Source organism: Manacus vitellinus, unplaced genomic scaffold (assembly GCF_001715985.3).
Source record: "Manacus vitellinus isolate BGI_N305 unplaced genomic scaffold, ASM171598v3 scaffold_16_pilon, whole genome shotgun sequence".
Lineage (NCBI taxonomy): Eukaryota > Metazoa > Chordata > Aves > Passeriformes > Pipridae > Manacus > Manacus vitellinus.
This window is the reverse complement of record NW_021939189.1, coordinates 16515192-16539273: the sequence shown is the minus strand read 5'-3', so window position 1 is coordinate 16539273 and position 24082 is coordinate 16515192. Positions and strand designations below refer to the sequence as shown.

At 44.2% G+C, this 24082-nt stretch overlaps 1 protein-coding gene across 1 annotated transcript in view; it reads right to left on the bottom strand.

Annotated features, from left to right (window-relative positions):
- Positions 1-24082, bottom strand: part of NEO1 (neogenin 1) — a 114124-nt gene that overhangs the window by 71662 nt on the left and 18380 nt on the right. The window contains exons 3-4 of the mRNA XM_025894859.2: positions 23647-23800; positions 16457-16593 (exon numbers count right to left, since the gene is read on the bottom strand). Of these exons, the coding sequence (XP_025750644.2) occupies positions 16457-16593; positions 23647-23800 (291 nt within the window). The remainder of the gene's footprint in view (positions 1-16456; positions 16594-23646; positions 23801-24082) is intronic.

Sequence of the window (24082 nt, the reverse complement as noted above, 5' to 3'; positions counted from 1 at the left end):
CTGGGTTTTTAACCTTCTTGGCTGTGCCTTTTCTTTTGGTAAATTTTTAGTAAACTCCCTCAATGTTACAGAGACCACCCTTTATAAGATCAAATGCTGATGGTGATGATTGCTGTCATCACCCTGGAATGGCAACCAAGTTTACAGCCCTAATACCCCAATAATTACTCTAACAGCCCTAATAAATTTCAAATTTGAGTCTGGATTCTCCATGACTACAAAGCACTAGGTCTCCTCTGGTGTATGAGTTTGGCAGCTGGGCAGAGGTTGATCAGGGCATGGAGAGGGATGAACACTCACCAAGATGATGCTGCTGAGCTCCATTTATCAGCAGTGAGACAGGGAGGCTGTGGCTGGGACTCCTCTGTGATCGTGTAAATACACCCAACCAACCCCAACAGCACCTGGGGAGGGGGGGCAGCAGAACTTGGGGAAACTCAGCTCTCCCTCTGAGCAGTTTTGGGTTCTTCACAGACCTTCCCTGGGTGCTCTGCTCCCACACAGACCCTTCCCAGGCTCAGCCCCACACTCAGGGTGTGTCCCAGCTGAGGATGTGCAGGAAAGTGCAAACGAAATGATTCTCCCTCATGTGGGAGTTAAAACTACCCTCAGACACCCCAGCTGTGGGGAGACACTCCCAGCAGTGCCAAAGCCTGGGATGTAAAATTCCTATCTGCTTTTCCTGTTCTGCTGTGCTCTGCAAACTGCCCTGGGCCTGGAAGGACTGTCCCCGTGGGAGATCCACTGCTGGAGCTCCACAGGGTGCAGGAGCAGGTGCAGAACCAGCACAGCCCTCCTGCAGCTGTCATTCCAACGTGTCCCAGGGTGAGGGACACGGGGTGGGTGCTGTGCAGCACCCCAGGGACTGGGGGGTGATGGCAGTGCCCCATGCAGCCTGAGCCAGGGGAGAGGATGTGCCAGAGCTTCCTCTGCTATTCCCTGCATGGATCAAGCACTGAACTCTGGCCAAGGATCGATGCAAAGCTGCTTTCCCAAGACTTTTCAGTGGTGCCCAGTGACAGGACAGGGAGCAACAGCCACAAAGTGAAACACAAGTTTCACCTCAACATGAGGAAGAACTTCTTCCCGTGGAGGTGGCAGAGCACTGGAACAGCTGCCCAGGGAGATCATGGAGTCTCCCTCTCTGGAGACATTCCAAGCCCAGCTGGATGTGCTCCTCTGTCACCTGCTCCAGGTGACCCTGGTTGGACTGGATGATCTCCAGAGGGCCCCCCTTCCAACCCCAACCATTCTGTGATTTTGGGACTTCAGAGTATTTGGACCCACCAGTGAGTGTTTGCTCTATTCCAACCTAACCTGCCATGGTTTTCCACACAGCAGGTGAACAGACAAGTGAAAACTTACACCATCTGCAGACCAATGAGGCACAAATTTGTTTCCATCTCTGTGAGAGTTTTTGCCTCAATACCTTATGCACTATCATCTCCCCTCCGGTGCTTCTAGTAAAGCCCCTCTATGACCAGTTTTTATTTTAGATACCAAAGATTTATTTCCTTTTTGTTAAGATTGGGCCCACCCTTCATCTAAGGACATCCTCTGCAAACTTCTGAAGGCACAGTCTGGGATTAATGTTCTGGTACACATGAACTTCCCAATTAAGGAGGAACTCATGACAAAGAACAGATGACAAAATACATTTCTATATTAAAATGAGACAACCAGATCATATGTAAAAGCTTGTCAACTGTAATAAACTAAACCAGAGCTCACTCAGTGCTTATCAGAGGGTATTACTGATTATCATTCAAAGCAGACCTTCTCAGCAACTTCGAGGGTGATTTTTAGAAGTAAAAACCTTAATCTGGGCATCAATAATGTAAAACTGTTACATTCATTATTTCTCTGTTTTACTAAGCTCTCCTTCCCCAGCCCTTCTAGGAGAAATCATGCCTGTTTGACCCTGAGCCTCCTCCAAGTACCATGGAAACATCTGAATAACAAGAACGCTCATCAAAATTTAAACTTCTTACAGCAGCGCCAAAGGCAATGAAATTTTTATTGAATTCCAAAGCCCTCATTTTCCACACAAAGCACAAGAAGCAGCAGACAGCCCCGTGCATGACACAGGCCTGGAGCCTTTAGGGTCTTGCTTCCAATTTCCAGCTATTTCCAGCTGAAACCCTCAATTCCAGTCACCGGTGAGCAAAGCTGCAGAAGTGTCTGTTCAGATCCCTCCTGTCCCTTCCCAAATAAAACACCAACAGGGACCCTCCACCTCTCCTGAGGCTATTTAATGAGAGGATCTGCAGCACTGTTTTGATCACTGTTACTTCAGGACTTAAGGATATTTATTGTGGAGATATATATATATATATATATATATATAATATATATATATATATATATATATATATATATATGAACACCTACACAGCAAGGCCAGGACAAAATGAACTGATATTTAATTTAAAAACTTGTGTGATATTCCCCCTTCTAGAGTTCCTTTCAGAGAGAAGATAAGTAGGAATGCAGACAAGTTGTTCACTTTTAAGGTGACTTTTAATCCCATACTGCTTGGTTTTGGTTCTCAACCAAAAGACCAAATGGCACAGTACTTTTGGTTTTAGAGGAATGAGCAAAACCACACAACTTCCTGTTATATATATCTATATATATTGTATCTATAGATATATATAGTGTATATGCAGATACATATATATTGTATCTATCTATCTATATAGTGTAGGTATAGTTGAGGTCTCCATCTACAGTGAATGACACCCAAATACCTTGTTAAGGAGTTTATAACTTGCCAAATCAGGAATATGGCAAGTTTTCCACCACTATTTTCCTCCTTGAATTGCATTCTTCAAAACCTCAAATCCTAGGTTTATAACTGTTCAGATAATTTCGATCAGTGAAGATAAAAAATTTTAAAAAAAATCAAACTTTATTCTTAAATTGTTCCTTTTGTCAAAGATGCTCAAGAGAAGGGAGGTGCCTGGAGAGAGGAGAAGGAATTGGAAAAGGGAATGAATGGTCCTGGACTGAACAGAGCCCTGGACAATCAGATGCTTTCCCATCTCTGCCCCTCTGGTGGGATTGGGTGGATGTTTAGGAAGCAAATCCCATTTCTGAGGGGTGACTGTGGCCCCTGGGCCCTGTGATTGGGGTCAGGGCTGGACAGAGCCACTCGTCCTCTCCGGGGTACAAACCAGTCACAGCTCCAAAGGGACAGACTGGGAGATGCATGTCCTGAAAAATCAATGTTTGAGTGTCTCACACGGGGCACTAAAACAGCTGGATACATTTCATCTTAATTTTTCTGTGTCCCAGTCAATTTTTTAAATGGATTCAATACCACTTCATTTCAGCAGAGTGCAAAAATACATTCATTAGTGGTTATGAATGATTCAGGTTCCATGGAGCTGAATACCAAAACAGGAATAAATATGGATTTGAACCGAGCATGATAAATAAATCATGGTACTACCCCCTGAATAAGGAAAAAAAAAATCAAACATTGGGTATTTGCTCAATCAAGTAGTGCTCTGAAGTTTGAGCACTGCACAAGGCAGTAGGATCCTGGGGAGAAACAGCAGGAGAACATGTATTTTAGGAATCTCCTAACTTTATCCCATAGCAAGGGGAAGGAGGAAGTGACAAATTAAAGACAGCAAGCCCTGACATTTCCTCAGCTTGGCCTGGTTCCCTGTGCAGCCTCACAGCAGGGCAGAGCTGCGGGCTGAGGAGCAGCCAGAGGCCACAAAGGACACAGATTTTAAGATAATTTCAAATCTTATACCATTTGTTCACGGAATACAGATGACCTCAGCTCACTTGGGGAAAAACCAGACTAGATCTGAGAACAGCAAAAATAACTGATGGGATCAACTCAGCCCCTCTCACGTTCATCAGGGCACGGTGTGAACGTTCAACTCACAGGATCCAGGCACATCCTGGCACTAAAAAATTACCTTTTTTTCTGATCAAGTTAAAAAAAAAAATACAGAGAGTTAATGTTTTTCCATTTCTTTGTCTTGTAAGGACACAAATTCTGTGGCTGCCTTTACACATCAATTCCCATTTATCCAACTGCTTTCATTTCCAGCTCAGTGAATGCAGGCCTATCTTCACATCAAAGATCCTTCTAATTTACAAATCCCCAAAATAACCTTAATTACAATCCACTTCAAGACCAGTTTCCGTGTAAGGAACAAGCAAACAAGACTTTGCTGTTTGGGAAGAAATAACTAAAAGGATCCAATAAAGGCCCATAAAAACATGTCCTGGTGTAGTGGGGGAATAAGGACAGACTGGTTCAGCCTTTCCCACGCAAGCTGGGAAAAGAAAACTAAATAAATTAACAGACTGGTTCAAAATAAAGAAAAAGGGATGAGCTGAATACAAGATGTTTATGGGAGGGATGGGAGCAGGAGGTGGATTAACAGGAAAGAAATCCATGGTGGATTGATAAACAATGGAGAAACTGCTCAGAAAACCCCCAATCTGCAAATGGCTGGAGAATGAGATAACACAGGGGAAACTACAAGTATTCCTGCCCTTTAGTTCACTTCTCCCAGGTCTGTGCCTTTGGACACTGTCAGGAGGGACTGGCAACACGGAGCATTTCTCCTGGCGCAGGAGAAACCTCGTTCAGCCCTCACATGCCCTGACCATGTCACAGCCTCTGGTTGAGGGAGAGCACTGAGCAGGACTGGGAATGCTCAGGAATGCTCAGCCACCCTCCAGCCCTGACAGCAGCCCCAGGACCAGAGCTCTGTCCCTGTCCATCCATCCCGTGGGATGCTCCTCTCCTGCTCCCACAGCAGTGGCACCTTCAGTCAGAGCTGGAACACTGAGATCCTGAGGGAAGAGTCAGCTGGGGCAGGTTTGGCACCAGGGGAGAGCCCTGGCAGAGCTCAGCAAGGGGCACAGCAGTACAGACCCTCCTGAGGCACAGCCTGGGGCTGCAGGGAACAGACCCTTCCACAGCTTGGACACTGCACCATTTAAGCTGGAATCATGGAATGGTTTGGGCACTTTACAGTTCATGTAGTTCCAACCCCCTGCCATGGCAGAGATGCCACTCACCAGAGCATGGTATGGTGAACCTTAAAAACCACTTCACTGTGCCCAAAGATCCAAAGTTACAAATTTAAACAGGAGTTGAGTTAGTGCAGGGTGTATTTGGAATTATATTTCTACTTCTCTATGACTGAAAAGAAACATCACACCACTGTGCTGTACCAAAATATATTCTGATTGCCCTTTCTAATTTAAAAAATGGATTCTAACCACTTAAATACATAAATATACAAAATAAACCTGGGGCAATCTTTATAAACTGCACAATTAGTTGCACAAAAATCCTCTAGTTCATCTCTCTGCTTTCCAGACGTACTGAAGTTGGAGTCTGGGGATGTTTCTCACCACCCTGCACAGGTATAAATTTGCCAGCTTCTTTTGCCTTTACTGTCTTTGCTTATCTTAAAACACAACCCAGCACATAAGTCACTGCTTCCAGTTATAGAGCAGGGATTCAGAACAGGAATTCAGGAAAGCACACCCCAGTCATGTCCTTTTTTCTTCAATAAAATCCAGCAAGTTTGGGTTTCCTCAAGGAAGATAAATCAAGGTAGGTATTACAGATAAGGAGTATATCTCAAATCCAAGGGAATTTTTGAATTTTGTAATATTCAACAAAATAATTCTTCCTGGCAAACAGAAGCAGACTGCAGAGCATCCACACATTTAAAACACAAACTAGGAACAGGTAATAGATTAGGAAGGTGTAAGAGTCTCCAGGAGTCACACTGCAAATGAGTAAATCAAACAGTGACCAGAAACAAACCCCCAGAGCCTCCCTAGAGAAAAGCTGGTGAGTAACTGAAATGACCTCTGAGATCACCAAGTCCAACCCAGCACTGCCAGCCCATCACTACACCAGGCTGCCAAGCACCACATCCAGAATTCAGATACCCCACTTGATATTCTTCTGCACTCTAAAGAAATTTCTCTTTTACTTAGAAAACAACTATCAACAATTATAATCCCATGTGAAACTAAGGAAACCGAGTTCAAGTTTTGCAAGAGAACCAGCTTAAGATCTGAAACCACAGTATTCCAAGTTCTCCAACTCCTGATCTGACATGTCTGTGACTGATATGATGTGCAGAGCTTTGCTGACAGTCACAACAGTCCATGGAGAGCACTGAGAGGCTCCAGCAAAGCTTTATTCCTTGGGAGCTCCTGCTCTTGCTTACAATCAGTAAAATTTTACACAAGTGAAGAGGTTAATTGTTGAAATCCTCAGTTCTCCTGCGTGTAATCCTGTGAGTTGTTGCCTGCACTATTCCAGCTGTAATCAAAGGCAGGAGCAGGGAGATTAGCAACTCTGAAATCACTCCTATAATGGTTAATCACACTAATGATCGTTTAAGCAAATTAGCAGAGCGAGAACCACGCAAGTGCAGATTAAGGATGTGACTGGAAGGGAATCGGCACCGCAGCTCCTCCAGCCCCACAAGCCTGAGCTTATGCAACAAAACCTCCTTCCCAGCTCCACAAACCCTCCAGTGGTTCTCCTCCCTTCCCACTCCATGCAAATTCCTGCAGAGCTGTCCAAAACAAAGCTTCAAGTAATTATCTGAAGCACAGTGATTTGAGCCTTATGTTTTGTTCTGCAGCAAAAAAAGAATATAACAGGACAGTGGTCATGAACTTTTATTTTTCTATTATCCTCTCACTAGAACCACCTCCTTAAGACATGGATTCTTCTGTGGCATTTCACGATGTGCCACAGGAAGCATACAGGCAAAAGATAAACACTATAAATCAGAGCTATGTTATTGTTGACATTGTCAGTAAACAAAGTTATTAATTATACATGTACTGGGAGAGCTGAAGAAAAATTATTTGCCCAAAGGAGAAAGGAATGGCAAAATTATATTTTAAAAATTCTCCCTAAAGCATCACACAGAGCTTATATAAATCATTAGAATTTAGTGAAATGTGTGTTCCATAGCACTGACTCAACTCCCTGAACTATGAGCTGCTATAAACTCACCTCAAAAGAGATTTTCAGTACAGAAAACTGGCATATTTTAAATTGTTCTTCCAGTCTCTTTGGCTCTTCACTGTGCACAAAGCCTCCCTCAGCATCCCAAAACCCCCCTGTGGGCCAGCAAACATCGGCGGCAGCATCCCTGTCACAGCACCATGGAATGGGATGGGTGGAAGGGATCTCAAATTCCATCCAGCTCCAATCCCTCAGAGCCCTGGCCCTGGACACCTCCAGGGGTGGGGCAGGCACAGCTTCTCTGGGCAGCCTGTGCCAGGGCCTCCCACCCTCCCAGGGAAGGACTGACCACAGCTCTGGGTGTGACCATCCAGCCAATTCCTGTGGTCCATCCCACAGTTCCATGTCTCTCCAGTTTAGAGACAAGGATGTCATGCAGGACAGTGTCAGATGCTTTGCACAAGGCAGATGACATCAGCTGCTCTTCTCTTACCCACCTACACTGTAACCCCATCGTAGAAGGGCCACCAAATTTGTCAGGCATGATCTGCCCCCAGTGAATCTGTGACCAATCACCTCCTTACTCTCCATGAGCCTCAGTGCAGTTCCCAGAGGGATCTGCTCCATGACCTTGCTGGGCACTGAGGTGACACTGGCCTGTTGTTCCCTGAGTCTTTCAGAAAGGATGAATTCCAACTGCACAACTGTTTCCAAAGGCTGCTAAAACTCACATCTCCTTCAAGTACAACTCCACTCTGCAACATCCCCATGGAAAAAAATACACTGTCCTGCCCAAGGGAACTGCTCCTTGTGTTTACAGATCTGGGCCCTGACTGATTAGAAGCACTTTTGGGGAAGGTTTTGCAACTTGCATGGCTACAACCATTGCAGGCAATACACTTACACTCCTTCCTAAAGAGAAATCCTTACCCAGCCTACATTCCATGTATTAGCTCACCAGGGATGGGGAGGTTCCAGTGGCCCTTTCAAGTACTGTAACTTCTGATGAACAGCAAAAATCCTTTTATTCCAATTGTATTCACAGGACAAAGTACTTTAGTGAAACTAAACCCATCTGATGGAAGTCAGAGGCACATAACCCGGGGAATGGCACTTCCAGAGCACAAGGGTGCTTGGAATTACCCTACGGGAAAGCAATTTATAGCCTCACTTGTAAAATGCTTTGTTTAACGTTACACTGAGACTATACTTAAGCTCCTAAGAATGTGAAAAAGGGAGATCACAGAAGAAATCTTTGAGTCAGCACTTGAAAATAAACAAGAGCAGCAGAGCTGCCAGAAATCAGGACTGCTTAGAAGAATAATATAAAAATACCCTTTTGCCATTTATTAACCATTAACTAGCCTGCCTTGAGCCTGGATTCCTTCTATCCAGCATCTTAGATCCTTTTCCCACTTCCTTACAGGTCTCCTTACAGCAGCCCTCAGAAAAGGGCACCTCTAAGTGTCACTGAGGAGCATAAAACAACTTTATTCCGCAGCTCACACCTGCCCCAAAGGCCTCCCCACCTCCTACAGAACAGGGTGTGCAACTCCCACTGACACCACAACCAACAAAACCCTGTTTACTCCAGGAATCAAAACTCCACAGTGATTTTCTTTTACATCATTCTCCTCACGAAGACAAACTAATTAACTGCAAGACTGCAGAGGGAATAAGCCACCACAGATAACAACCCGCCCCCTTCCCACAAATTACTGGATTGTTTCATCTCTGTAACTTTGGGATAAACTTCCCTGCCAGGGACCAGAGTTGGTATAATGAGACATCCAGTAACAGCAATAATCTGGCTCCCATTAGAGAAATCAATTATCTGGTGGGATGAGAGTCAGCTTAACGATCATAAAAATTTAACTTGAAAGAAAGTGTATGTTCACTTTATGGTTGGGGCTCTCTCTGGACGGATTTATGGAATGCCTGGTGTTCTTCAGCAGTTCCACTTTAACATCACCCTCAGTTTTCATCACGAAATTTGGTGGTGAGAAAACAGCGCAAAAGTTTCTGTTGAAATGGATCAAAAAAAAATTAAACCCCATGAATTCAAAAATTCAATGTAAGAGTTTGAGTCAACCAACTAAAATGGAAGGATGACCCTGATACACAGAGAAAAATACTTGCCATTTAGGGCACAACTCCTATAAAAAGAGCTCTCACTTAGAGGAAAGAAGGCATTTTAATGAGCTGCCTCTTTCACACATTCACATTTCTTGGAAGTCTTTAGCATGTGCAACTTAAAAATTACTACTGAATCTTTCAGCTTTTAGTTTGCAATTGAAATTCTGTCATCTCTTTTTGACAGGGAATAAAACCACTACTAAAAAACCTATAGCCTAGTTGAGATCTACTGTATCTTTGAATCTTTCCAAGTATCCAAGAGTGCTTGGAACCATGAGCCAGCTGGGCTCACCTTTCTTCTTTCAGGCATTGGCTTCAAAAGCAGTAAATCCTGTGTCGGGTATGGCCTGTTCCTAAATAAAACGTCCATTTTCAGTTTGGAGATCAGACAGACACGTCTAAATATGAAACCTGGGCAAAACCTTGCCTTTCCTGTCACTGCCTGTCTGGGCCAAAGGCACCGACAGCAACCTCAGCCTATTGTTTTAAAAGCCATTTTTGGGGAAAAAAAGTACTTCTTTCCCCAAAGCAGCAGCTGGTTGAAACCCCTGTTAATATGATCTTAATTTATTAGAAATTCTAGCCGAGAGAGAGCCCAGCTTTTACAATTCCCTCCGTTCAATATCGCTTTCGACGCTGTAGATATTTAAGACACTGCTGCTTAATTTAGGAACGTTTTCATTATCCCCAAGGATTACTCAAGAACATTTACAAGGAAAACCATTTGTGTGAATTGTATGGGTTACTGATAATTTGGTTTTGTCTTTCTTAATGGTATTTTTTATATATATATCTCACAAAGGGGTTCTTTTTGAATTCCGAGTGTGCGTCATCTTCCTGGCAGTTCTGGAGACATTACCTCCCAGTCCACATGCAATTCCATTATGGACCCTCAGCCCAAAGGATCTGTCCTCCAAGTAATAACCCCTACTCATTTTGGGCTGTTTTGCAACTGTTTTTTCAGCACCACAAAAAACTCTTTGAAAACTATGCAGCACCTCTGTAACATAAAGCAAGCCTTCCCAAATATAATCAGACTGTCCAGGGAATTACAGATGTTTTATGGAAAAGCACCTCACGATTCATGGTTGTCAAATACTCAGAAAAGACACTTCTCTAAAACAAAAGGGCTCTCCTGACACACGATCACCATCCCCAGACCACTGCGGGGTCGCTCCACACAGCTCTGGGATGGAGTCCAAGCCCAGACCTGCCACATCCCTGGTCCTTCCTGCCAGCCAGCAGGAAGTCCTGGCTGTGGGAAGAGCACGTGCTGCTGGGTCTGGATGCAGTGGGACCGTGACATTCCCAGTCAGGGGTGATCAAAGAGCGGGATCGATGCCAGGGGGACACATCCCATGCCAGCACCTCCGGAGCAGGTACACCCATTTCCAGTTCCTCACCCCAGCCTGCCAGGGGGTGGATATGCCTGGAGAGCTGGACATCCCTCACTCATCCCTCTGGAGCCCAGTTTAAACCAGAACACAGCTGTTGTTCCAATGGGTGCCCAGTCTGGGGCCTCCACACCCCACGGACCAGGGGATGGTCCATACACGGGTCACACATCACCCCTGTCCTCATCACCAGCTTCCATGGATCATCCTTGGCCACAGGAATTACACTGTGATCACATGCACAGCACAAGGCACCGACAGCAGCTCTCTCTGCTCTACCCTGACCCCAGGAAAGGTGGGAAAACCATCCCAGCCCTGGGCTTCCCAGTGTTTTTCCCCCTTGGACACGGCAGCACAGCAGAGATGAGGGCTTGGCAAGGCTCCCTGAGCTTCTCCCACAACAGCTTTCAGTGCTCCCTGACACCACCACTGAATGTTAAACACTTGCACTGCTACCAGGGAATGAATCCTCCCTCAGATTCCAGCACAGCTCATTCATGAGTTTCAGAAATACAATTAAACAATTTTTTGTGCTTCTATGAAGAACTGTGGCAAGCTCTCTTCAGCAAGTTTTACTGTCCTGTGGTTCTGAAATATGGCAAGAACTGGATAAATGTTTCTCCTGGTCTTTGAAAAACATCAAGACAGACAAAAAAAAAATTTACAACAGTTCAACTACAGAAGAAGATTTAGCCACTGAGCAGGAACTGAGAGGTTCTGCTGAGCCCAAGTCCTGTGGGCAACAGAAATCAGATCCCACAGTCTTTGAACACACAACTGTGATTTTTGCATCGTGCAAAGAACATTTTATTTTTATAGATGTTTACATTTACTATTAAAAAACTACACATGTCCTGTAGATGGGCTCTTTTGGTGTCCAGGTAAACCTGAACAAGTGATGTAGCTTTAAAATAATGCTGCCATCTCCCTCCTACCCCATGTGTGTCTCTGAATAGGTGTTTGTGACCTTTTCACTGGCAACATCATCCTTGAATACAAATGGGACAGAGGCAGAAATTCCTCAGAAACTATCTGTATACATATTTAATTGACTTCACAAGCAAACTATAGAACCCTATAAACATTAAACTACACTTAAGAGCAGCAGCAAGGGCTGTTTGAAAGTCTTTTTGGACAACACACTGAAGTGCAAAGGTGGTCAAAATGACAGTGAGTTCAGCTTCCCCTCACCATGCTTTTGTTTCATATCACTACAGAAAAAGATCATTAATAGAAGTCTCATTACATTTTCAAGGGTAAGAAATAACTCATACAAAGCCAAGGTGTTCTTTTCTCTTCCAACAGCTTCCCCAGGCAGAGCAGTTCTGGGATAACCAGCAAGGACAACACTCTGTCCCCCGTAGGAGCCTTTGGCAGCCTCAGGTTTAGAGCAGCATCTCCTGAATCTCTAATTGGGCTGCAGCCTCTTATCAAGATACAGCTCTGAGCTTAATTAGAGCCAGAAATCGATGAAGCTCATTGAGAAGGTATGAGAAAGGTTTGGGCAATTTTCGGTGATGGTTCAAATTTCTGCCCTGGAATTGTTTCCAATAATAACAAAAGCTTAATGCAAAAATAAGAGTTACCCAGACATATTGCTCTGCTGCTGCAGGATTTAATGCTACAATTTCTGGAGCAGGGTGGCACCAGCTTTTACCAAAGGAGCTGCCACAGAGAACACTGGAAAACAACTCCAAGATTCTCCACGCTGAGGCTCTTCCTTCCGCAGCTCTTTTGGTTTCATTTTATGACCAACATTGCAATTAAGGTATTTTTTACTAGAACAAGGATTTGCCATTAGCAACAGCCTTTTCAGCTCTACTGAAAATATTTCCATTATTTCTTTTCAAAGCAAAAACCTGATAATTCTATCAAAGCACTTCTTCTGCATTTGCTTTTCCCCATACAATTTGCTCTTGCAGCACAAACAAGGCAGTGATCAGCCTATTGCCATGTGCAACCCCTGATGTACCACTATAGATACCCAAAATTAAGGTTTTCTTTTTCTGTTTTTAATTGTAATTACATTAACACAGCGAGTCATTTAAGATACACTGTCAGACACTGAATGCTGTCCTAGACAGCAAAAGCCGACTTTGTGCTACTCCAAAAACTCACTGAAAGGGAATCACATGGACAACAATAATAAAGAGCAGCTCTGCCTCCTCCCCCACAAACACAGGGATTCATTTATTTTCTAGACTTCAGACCTGCCATATCAATTTAATAAGGGGAACAAAAATGGAAATGTTTTTGGTTTATTATTTTCTGGTTCATTATCAACTGCAGTAAATATTTCAACAGAGGGAGAGAAAACTCATGATCCCCCCCCCTCCAGCACCAAGGCAGGGGCAGGAAGCCCATGCTGTGACCTGACTCCAGCCCAGCATTTGCAGCAATCCCCAGGGCACTGGGCATGGCCATCAATTTGAAATATTTCCCAGATGAAACGTGAACTCACAACCTTCCCACATTTCACTGCCGCTCCGGCGCGGCCCCGCCGCCGCTTTCGGGCTGGGCAGATTAAACACAGCGACGACCTGTTTCCCCAGCTCCTCTGTCATCACTGTCCACCCTTATCTAAGGGAAATGCTGCAGATTCTTTCATGGCTGGGGACAGCAAAACACATTTTCCCAGTGCTCTCAACTCATGGCACGTGTTGTAAACAAACCTGGTCCCCAGCACGGGCGGCGAGGGAAGAGCTCTGCCAACAGCCAGGAGAGATGTCACTGCAGACACCAAATTCCTGCCTCCCCCACGGGAGGAGTGCTGCCCTGGCCTGGCCTGGGACTGGGGTGACACTGGCTTTTGGCACCCAAGGAAAATTGAGCAGGTACAAAAGTGCACACAGAGTTTATTGTTTGAGATTTGGCCCTACAGACTGTCTCAAATGTGGGATCCAGCAGCGTTCAGCTTTAGGGGGAGACTCTCTCAGCTCCAGGTCTTCCCCCACAATGTCCCGTGTTCTTTTCCATATCAAACCACTCCTCAAATGCACAGTCAAAGACTGGGTGTGTAACCAACGGGTCCATGAAACCTCCAATCACTGAATCCTACAATGGTTTGGCTTGGAGGGACCTTAAAGCCCATCTTGTCCCATCCCCTGCCACGGGCAGGGACATCTTCCACTAGACCAGGTTGCTCCAACCTGGCCTTGAACACTTCCAGGGATGGGCCAGCCAAAACTTCCCTCCAAAGTGAATGGAATTCTCTTAACTCCACCTCCCAGCTCCACAGGGTAGTAAAGAGACTGAGGACACAAATTAGTACAGTCCTCTCCTGGACTCTTTAGTACTTTTCTAGTCCAGTACTCCTTCCTAGTTAAAGTCATTTTTCTGATTCAGTCCTTCTGTTGCTGTGTGTAGGGAAATTAAATCAAATCAAATTTTTAAACCCCAACATTAGGGCAATAGAGGGCTCCTCTCACACCTTTCATTTATGACCCAGGGGTTCAACAGATGACAGAGTGAAATGCATGGCATCTTTAAGTGACACCAACAGGATCTAACTCCATTAGTTCAAGGTACCATTTATCCAGATTGAAAACGGTGCCAAATTTAACAGAAAAACCCCATGAACTCCCAGGGTGATGACTTTACACACCTGGATGCAGCTGGCAATAAGCTTTCTGCAGCCATCTCCCACGGACCCCAGTAAAACACAGGTATTTCCTGCCAGCTGAGCACAGCACAGGCCTCATGTGAGATCCCTGAGGGTACCCCACCCCTTAGGGATGGTCAGGAATTCCATCCTCACTGCCATGGAAGAATGAGTATTCCAGCAACCAGCCCAAGGCAGCTTGTTGGGACCACACCAGAGACATGTGCTGCCTTCCAGGGTTTCACATCCTTGCTAAAGGACAGAGAAAAGCTGCTCTTGGAGCACAGTAACCTTTAATGAGCATTCCTTTTACTCTGGTACAATTTAACCTTACAATTGCATAAAGCAAGTTGTTTCAGGTTGGAAAATTCAGTCAATCTGTCCCTGGCACTGCTGGGAAATCTCAGGGAAGAGACACCCCAGGACCTTCTTTTCACTTTCACTGCCCCAACGCTGCCAAGCAATGGCACCTTCCCCAGCCCTCAGCACAGAGTCCCACTGAAATGTTCACAGAAGGGAGAATGGATTGGCTGCCTTGGCACAGCCCCAAATGTGCTGCTGAAATCTCCCAACAAAAAACCCAGGGGCTTCAAGGAGAGAGGCAGAAAAATAGGAGAGACAAGGGAATTAGTACCCAAAAAATGGATTTCTTGTCTGAAATTCTGCCAGACTAATTTCCAAGAATGGCAGAAGGAGCTTAAATTAAGCAAAATCATGCTGTTATTAGGTATAAGAGATGACAATTTCTCTAGTCCAGAAGGAAATGATACAGTGATCAGATAACAGTTACTCAAGCCATTCAACCCTTCACCAAAGTACAGTAATGCAGAAATACAATTACTCCCCACAGTGACCTCTCAAAGGAAAGGAGAATTAAGATTACAACTGAGAAGTAAAATCAGAAATGCCACTATCTAAAATGCATTCTGTAGCATCTTTAATATATTATAACACTTAAGCATGAAAGGATTTTCTTTCTAGTGCCAGGTATGGAACAAAAACTCAGCACAGAAGAACTGGCAGAACATATTCTCAATCTTTACAACCAACTGAGGAAATCCTTTACATTAGCTCAGATAAGGAGCAAAAGAGCTCTCTCCAGCTCACTTTCATCCCCCAGTGACCTGTCTGGATGTCCTACACTGAGGCCATAATCTCACTCTTATCCATGACTTGCTTAATTGCATCGTATCATTAATGTTATTAATTGCTGCCACTGCCCATAAAACACAAAGCCAATTCTGTAAAATACAGAGGCTGGAACTGAATTAAACCCAGCCCATGGTGGGGTGTGAAACCATCAGCAAGTTCTCTTAAGCCTCAAGCATGTGAGTACTTCTAAGAGCACCAAATCCTTATTTTTTGGCCAAGACATAAGGTAAGAAAACACGGGGGGTTTTCTGCATGACCAGAATTTGTTGGCTTTCTTTTTGGTCCCAGAGGTTTTATCTCTATGTAAGCCTTTATTCATGGTTGTTCAGTGATTCAATTTATCCCCTCAGAGCAACGCTGTAGCACCAGAATCCTGGTAAAACAAGTCAGTTAAGCTCTTACAAGGACCCTGCACACACAAACCCCTTGTGCATGCCATGAAACTTCACCTGAAGAATTTTAAACCCTTATTAAAATCCAGTTAATAAAAATAATTTCCTCACAGAATGTAAGAAAGGCCAAGAAGGCAAACTTCCATCTGTATTTTTCCCCATCCCTTACCAAGTCTACTTTCTTTGCTTACCAAGTCTGCTTTATTTTTTGTTTTTTTAAAGTAAGATGTTTTAAAGACAGCATTATCAATATTTCAGTGCTGTTTCTGGTAAGAACAGCTTGCAAAAGTAAGCAGAACAGTTATACACACAATAAACCAGCACATTACTAAATATCTCAGCTTTTATCTTCTGTCAAGCTCCTTGAAAACAACAGTATATTTAAGGATTATCAAAAATACATTATATATGTCCTTTCCAAAGACAACCTACATTGTGGTACTACAGGTCAGCTTCCAGATGTGATCAGCCACGCTGTGGTCTTTGTCCTCCTTTAATAAGTGCATGACATTTGGTATTATATAAGCACATAGAGCAGCTTTGAACCATGCTCAAGTTGTGTTATACAATATTTGACTATTTATGGAACTGTAAGCAGTCTGAATAACAAATCAAAATAACACACCAACATTTACAACAGGACTGGAGGGTGGTTCCTCATCGTGGGTTGGGTTTTGTTTATTTTTTAATGGGGCACCAAACCCTGCCAGGGTTAAACAGGGTCTGTACCAGAGCCCAGGACTCCTGAGGGAAGTCTCCAGGAGAAGTGCTGTCCCTGGCAATGAGGTCTCTGCCCTACCTTGCACCGTGAGCTCTGCCTGGGCCGCCGCCGTGTCGTTGCCGCTCTCAGCGATGCAGGTGAAGGTCCCGGCGTCCCCCTCGCCCACGTCCCGGATCTCCAGGGAGCCCCCGGCCAGCAGCTGGAACCGCCCGGACCTGGGACACAGACACACAGGTGACTCCACGGACACCCCCTCCACAGGGCACTCCTGGGTGCCAGGTGCACAAAACCACCTCACAGGGAGCATTTTTAATTACACCGTCAAGTTCCAACCTCGGCTTCACGTTGCCAATGAAGTTCAACCCCATCAATTCCACAAGAGCAGCTCATCTTTTTTGCACTTGCGGCTTCAGTTGTTCTTAATTAAATGTGAGCCGAGGTATTTAGTCAAGAGCAGCCAGGACTGGAGAAAAATGAAGTATCATAACCACATCATTAAAAAAAATGCATTTTGCAGATGCAGCTGGAATGACTTATTGCTGAAAGCTGAGTGAATATAACATGACAGACTTTACAGCACAAGGAACAGTAATGCACATTAGACAATGTATAGTAATTGAATTTTTGCGAAAAGAAAAGCCATTTCTGTAAGATGAAATATTGCAGAAAAAGATACAGGTTAAAAAAAACACAATTCAAAATATAAATTCATCAGGTGACAAAGTGTCTGTACAGAACTTCTCCCTCTGACTTGTGAAGGGGGGGGGAAGAGTTTCTCATTCAATCCTTATAAGCATCTGCTGTTGATGCTAAATGTAGGAGACAAATGTGGCATTTGATCTCAGTGCAGCACCCTCAGCCTCCAGCCACATCTGACCATCACTGCCCTTTACACCACACCACAGATTTGTTCAAGCCTTCCAAGATCCTTCAACACTCCAAGTTTCCACAGTAAAATGCCAAGAGCAAAATGCCAAAAGACCCCAAGCCAAGACACAAATCGTGCCTGGATGCTGACCCAGAACCTTTCTTAATTCCAGTTGGAAGAGCCTACTTGGGGCCTCCTGCCTGGCATCCTTGAGCCACAGCTTGTGGGCAGGAAGGGATTGAATTCTGCCAAAATAGGAACTAAAAATACATTACCACAATTAATTTTGGTCCCTACAGAGAGTGGCCAGTGTGCAAAAACCAACCTTGTTGAAATTCCTAGAATTATGTTGGTAGGACCAATCCTCACCTGCTTGGAAAAGGAAATTGTTGGGACACAAAGATTTTGGCTCATCTCACTAATTACCACATAAATATTGATTTATGATACTTCCATAACTGCTGATCAAATGCCTGATTCAATGCATTTAAAAGCAGAGCAAACAAAACCATTACTGGAATTAAGTGAGAGGAGCCAGACTTAAAAGCATCCAGAGATGTCCCTATCCAGGTATTCCATAAGGAAAGCCATCCCATTCTCATGAGTAACAGAAGGACCACAAAAGGGTTGGTTTGGAAGAAGTGCAGAGAATTTGAGTGAAGATATGAGTTTAAAAAACATATGAAGAGCTTCCCAGATGCTGAGAATGTCACTGAGGCTTCTGTGTGTGGGAACAGACAGAGTGAGGCTGCACTAAAACCAGGCCTAAAGAAAAACACAGGAGTGAGACAAACCTGGGCCTTGACACATCCACACAGGAAGTTTTCTACCTTCTTTTATCATGGAAAACACCTGCTTTGATTATTTGTTTGTCAGTTTTGGCGAATTAATGTGAGTAGCAAAGAAGGTGCTGAGGGCTGGGCTGAAACCTGGGAGGACTGAAGCCAACAGGGACATGTGCTGGATGTGCCAGGGACAGCCGGGACACAGGCAGGGAGGGAGCTGAGCCTGTCAAGTCCCAAAGGAATGGTAAAAGGCTATTGGAATAACCTCATGGATAACAGGATTCTGAGGATATCAGTGCCTTTTTCAGGATATCCACCACTGTTACCCATCCCAAAGCTACCTGGGCCTTAGGCTGCTCCTTCTCCCACTGCCAGCCTCTGGAAAAGTAACATCTCCATGGTGAGGCACCAGACTGCTGTGGTTATGAACCAGTAGTTAAGACATTGCTATAACTATTAAAAATTAGTGGTGTTGCCACTTAGGTAACAAAAGTTTGTCAGAGGGGATCTCACAAACCACCTGTGACCCAGTGGTGTTTCCATGGATTCTCCTTTTGGCAAGGAACAGGGTTATACAGTGCTCAGCCATCACTATGGTGTGCCATGTTTATGCTCTCTGGGATTATTTTCCTCAAGAAAACCCAGAGTTGAGCCCAATCTACCAACACATGATCCATTACAAATTCAATGGGAGAAAACAAACTCCTCAGTGATTCCCTGTGTGTGCATTAGCTGTGGAAAAATCCTGGGCTTAAATGAAAACTGCCTTTGCAATAAAGTAAAAACATCTTAATTTTGTAAGGACAATGAAGCATTTCCACAAAAGAGTGAAGAAATCAGATTTCAGGCACTGGAGACAAAGAATCAGCCTAATATAAAAGTGATAACATAATTTGAAGTGTCATTAAAAACAACAAAGATTGATCATTCATATGTCAGGGAAGAGGAAAATCAAATTCCAGCCTTTCACATGCATTCCATACATCCCTCACTCACATACCCCTAATACACAATTACTGAGCTGCTCTGGATGCCTCACTCACAGGCTTTTTGTGTTTCATTATCACAAAATACAGTGAGTCTTTATTAATTTACTGTAGTCAAACTGCCAGTTATACCCTCAGGTTTGGGCTTTTTCCCCCCCTCTTTTAAATTACTATTCCCAAAACATCTTATAATCTATTTGCTGTCTTGGTAAAGTACAGCAGATAAAATTAGACAGTAAATTAGATTATTTTGTGGAATCTACTACCAGAAAAATCTCCATAATTACTCTGCTATGTTTAACCTTTCCTGAGCTGGGCGAGTGTAATTCACTTCGTCCCAATCACTCTGAGAGCCCTGCAAACAGTAATTGTGTAATAATTAAAATATCACACATTCCTGGGAAGCACTGAGGAAGAAAAAACCTGGAATATGGATGTGATCACACAAGTAGAGGCAGCAGCAGCATAAAATGAACGTGGCACACGAGACCTCAGCTGTGCCACCTCCTCGCTGTGGGGAATTATCACCTGCACAACCCCATTTGCTGCAGGGTTTTTACAATGACATGAAGCTCTGCTGAACTGAAGAGCCCCAACCCACTGCAGAGTTTGCTCCACTTCAACAGCCTTGTTAAAGTGTTACAGCTCCAGCCCTTCCAATGGTTTAATTTTGGGTGCACCCTCTCACCTGCTGCAGCTTTTTAAAGAATTTGTGGCACCTGCATTTGTACTTTCCCCCCACAGAAGTGTCCCAGTATAAATCAAGGTACACCACAGAGATGGTGGAGCACATCCTGATCCACACATGGGCAAGTTTTCAAAGTAGATCCTCTTCCAAACTTTTCAGACTCTTGCCTGTGTCCCAAGCTCTGAAACCCCCCCCTGGCAGCCACCTGAAACTTCACTTTCCAAGTTCAGAATTGTCAAAAGCACGAAGTGACTCTACCTTTGCTGAAGAACAGACCCTCCCACAGCAGGATCCTTGCCCAGACCAGATATTTAAACAAAATTTAAATTTTATGAAAGGGCTTTTCTAAAATTTTTAAGGAAGGCTCAAAGCTGGCTCAAGTCTGAAAAACTCTAACCAGTAGAGACCATTTCCATCCCAGCCCTGTGTGTCAGATAATACTGACACTACAGCAGATCTCACTTCAGGAAGTTCTGCATAAAGGACCCAAGATTTATTCCAATATTTACATGAATTCCTATTTTGGCAAGAAACAGAGATCTCCCTGTCCCTTCCTTCCACCTCACTCAGCATTCTCTACATCCCTGGCAGAGATATTGCTCATTCCGAGTTTATGGAGGAAATCCAGCTGGAAAAGCAGGATGGATATTCCCACTGCTGAACCACATGGATAACGGGGAGGGCTCCACTGAGGTACCAGCATTACAGACCCACGAGCCCAGCACTCCCTGCCAGGGGTTAGACACGAGTCCAGGGGCTTCCTTCAGATTCTGAAGCTCGAATTTGGAGCTAAATCTCAACCTGGAACAGGGTTTGGCCTTTTCCTTTCCTTACAATCAATGGAGTTTTGAGAAAATTCCAATCTATCAAGGTTACCAGCTGGACTGGTGAGCCAGTTCCGTGGAAGGCTGTCAGCACAAGTCCAGCACCTTCCCAGTGCCTGTTATTGGGTCTGATTTTCCACCCTGTGCTATTTTCTCTCTGGAATTGTGCACACAGCAAGGGAGGTCTCAGAGGAGCAGCCCAAAACAGCAACACCTTGAGCAGGGCACAGGGCTGGGGGGAGCACTGAGACCCTTCCTCCCAACACTCCCTTGCTCTTCAGCTCTGAGGAACCAGAACTTCCCCAGGTCCCAGGTGAAACTCGGGTCATTCACACTCTTTGATGGACTTCTTTATGAAGAGCCAAAAAGTCAGTGGTCCAGCAATTACATTTCTTTAAAATCTTCAAGTCAGCAAGTTCTGAATGGACTCCTTGAAGTTCTAAGAGCTTTACTACAATGAAAACTCTGAGCACTGTGTTCACTTCAGTTTCTCACCCAGCACTCAAAGCTTCCTTCTCTTCCACTCTAATTAATTTGGGAAATATTTTATCACAGCAAACTAATTTCACAATATATTGCATTACAGGCTGGCTGTCAGAACAACTGCCAAGACTGTCATCATTCAAGTTTACTCACATTTATCCATTAACATAAATCTTATTGCAGTCTTCAACAAATAATTCATCACATTTAATCACCTTCCCTTCTTTTCAGGTCTTATAACACGTAGTTAATTCCAAAGCCCCACCACTCTCAAACCTTAAAAATAATCTGTTTTTCCCAGAAATGCAAGCTCCTACCCATATTCTCCTTAGCAATGCAGCCTGAAAGGTAAACATTTAATTCTCCTTTAGATTAATTACCACAGTTAGGACAAAAGTCAAAACAAGGTTGTGTGTTAAATCATTTCACGAGGGGTCAAAATTAGGGACATACCTGCCCAAAACATCCAAATTTTGTTTCCTACATAGAGACATGTGTCAATATATATGTATATACCTACATATATGTATGTTAATGTCTGGTCTGGGTGTATGTCTAAACAAAACCCATCATTTCAGAGCTTTTCCCAGAGAGAAGGTACATTAAAACCTGCCCAGATAAAAAGGATCAGTTTTTACTTTGGCTACAGAAAAGCCATGCTAAGAAAACTCGTACTTTTATCACAAAAGAGGATTTCAGTACAAATTAAATGTGATTTAATTTGTAATTACATTAACAGACCATGCATAACAAGCTAAGGTAGCTATTTAGCAGCAGTAACTGCAGGCTTTGCTCCAACAAAGAATCTTAATTCTGGAGATTTTCCAGTTATTCTATTCAAACAAATAATACAATGGCTGTTGGGGTAAATGGAGTTTAAGAACTCTTTGTTTTCTGCTGGTTGAATCTCTTCCTGTTAAGCCACAGTCACCAGTGTCAGACTTAGGAGCTTTGGCACACTTTAGGGAACAATGAAGGAATCTTATTCCTACAGAGGGGAAAAAGATGAAATTCCCTCCTTTATCCACCTTAAAAGTAAAGTCTGTGGTGAGCACACATTTCACTGACAAAGAAAAAAAAAAAAGCTTAGTGTTGCAAGAAGAAAAAAGAATTAAAAAGTCAACTGGAACCTGTTCTTGTAACAAAGGGCCATAATACTAAAAAACACTTAATATTCTGGAAAATCAGGTCAGACCTGGTTCAAATTGTGTGCACATAAAGATCAAGTATATTTAGTCATGTTATGCCTCAGCCCTCCAAAACAATTTCTCACTCTGAATTCTGAGAATTGAAAATCCCTGTGCAGCCCTCAGGAGTCATCACAGGCAACCTCACAGAAGAGCTCTTAAGGGAATTCCAGCACTGTACTCAGGTGAGGGTTGGAAAATCTGGGCTCTGTATTTCCAAAACCCAGGAGAAAATAAAAGGAGAGCTCTCTGGTAGGTGAGCTTTAACCTCCCTGTGCACTGAACATGCCATAAACCCAGAGCAGGATGGGGTGGGGGGCAGCAAAAATTCATAAAGGTGTGACACGACACCACTTTACACACAAGGAAAACAAATTAAGCTCTTACCAGGCACGTTTATCCTGACATTTCATCCCACTGGGCTGTGCAGCTCTGAGGAGCCTGCAGCAGCCTCCAAAGGCAAGTGATTTCTTACATTTATGACGAGAAAGGCTCTAAATCCTGGGCCATCAGCCTGACACGGCACCAGCTCTCAGGGCACTGAGCTGTTGGTCACCCCAGGGCTCCCCCCAGCCACGACAGCTCAAATTACGAGCCCCGGGACCTTTTTAATTTAAGAGTTGCCAAAAAAAGAGATATATTATATCACTGCTGCTGCAGAGACTCGTGCCCTGCTCTGGCTGCTTTCTGCGGCAGCCACGCCACAATTTCCCTCTCCTTGTTCCACGATTAACCTGGGGCTCCGTTAATCTCCCCGCTGGCTTTGGGGGACACGGAGAACATTCAAGTGCCTGGTTGTAATCTCCTGGTTCTGGTAAGTACGTTCATTAGAGGCACAAAAATGGTCTTGATAAGATTTGTTCTGCTTTTTTCATATAGATTTTCCACCACATTATTTTGAGTGAATACACCAGCAATGACAATGTGTTTTCACTGGATGCATTTCTGAAAGTCCACACTGTTTTTTTAATCATGTCTAACATTTTAATACTCTATTTTCATGAGAAATCATGTAATTGTGCTTTAAACATTTATCCTTAAACTCCCGTGGAACATTTTGACACATAATGGACATTTTCACTGCAGAAAGTCAGTGCAGGGCTTCACACACATAATACACCAACACAAAGTTGTCTTTGTTTTCCTGCAGAGTCCTTATTCCCTTAATTGCTTCTTTTATTCCAGTGGCAACCTAAAGGTAATACATTCTTAATAACCTTCCTGCTTTAAGTAAGATTTCTTGGTTTCAGATGGCTGCAAAAAAAAAGTACTGTGAGACTGTTCCACAAATCTCCTGAACTACATCCCTTGTCCCAGCACAGCCCTCCAGCACTTGGGAACCAGCTTCTTCCCCTCTGGTTTAAAATTCAGTACAAAGGAAGGTGGGCACTAATCCAAACCCCTACTCTGCTGTGAGATAAAGGTAAGGATGTCAGCCACCACTCACCCTTCTGTGAGGAGCTCTTCCTCATTTCTTGTCCACCTGATGGAGGGAGTTGGGAATCCCGTGGCGACGCAGGGGAACAGGGCGCTCTGCCCGCTCAGCCTGGACAGGGCCGACGGCTGCCTCAGGAACGTCAGGGGCTGCGGCTCCTCGGGCTCTGCAAAGGTGTTGGACACGACAGAACACCAATAAAAGCCCCCACCAAAACACAAGGAGCCAAAGAAAACCACAAATGAAACCTCCCATTCCTGTCCTGCATCTCCCCAGGATCCCATCACCACCCCACCCACAGTCTCTGCTGGAGCCTCTCCCAGCCTTGTTACCATTTCTTCCAGACATCCCCACCTTTGGGATTCTCACTCTTCCAACTCCCTGGGAAACTGTTTCAGCTCAAAGCTACAGCCCTGAAACTGGAACTTGCACCAGCGGGCAGAGATTT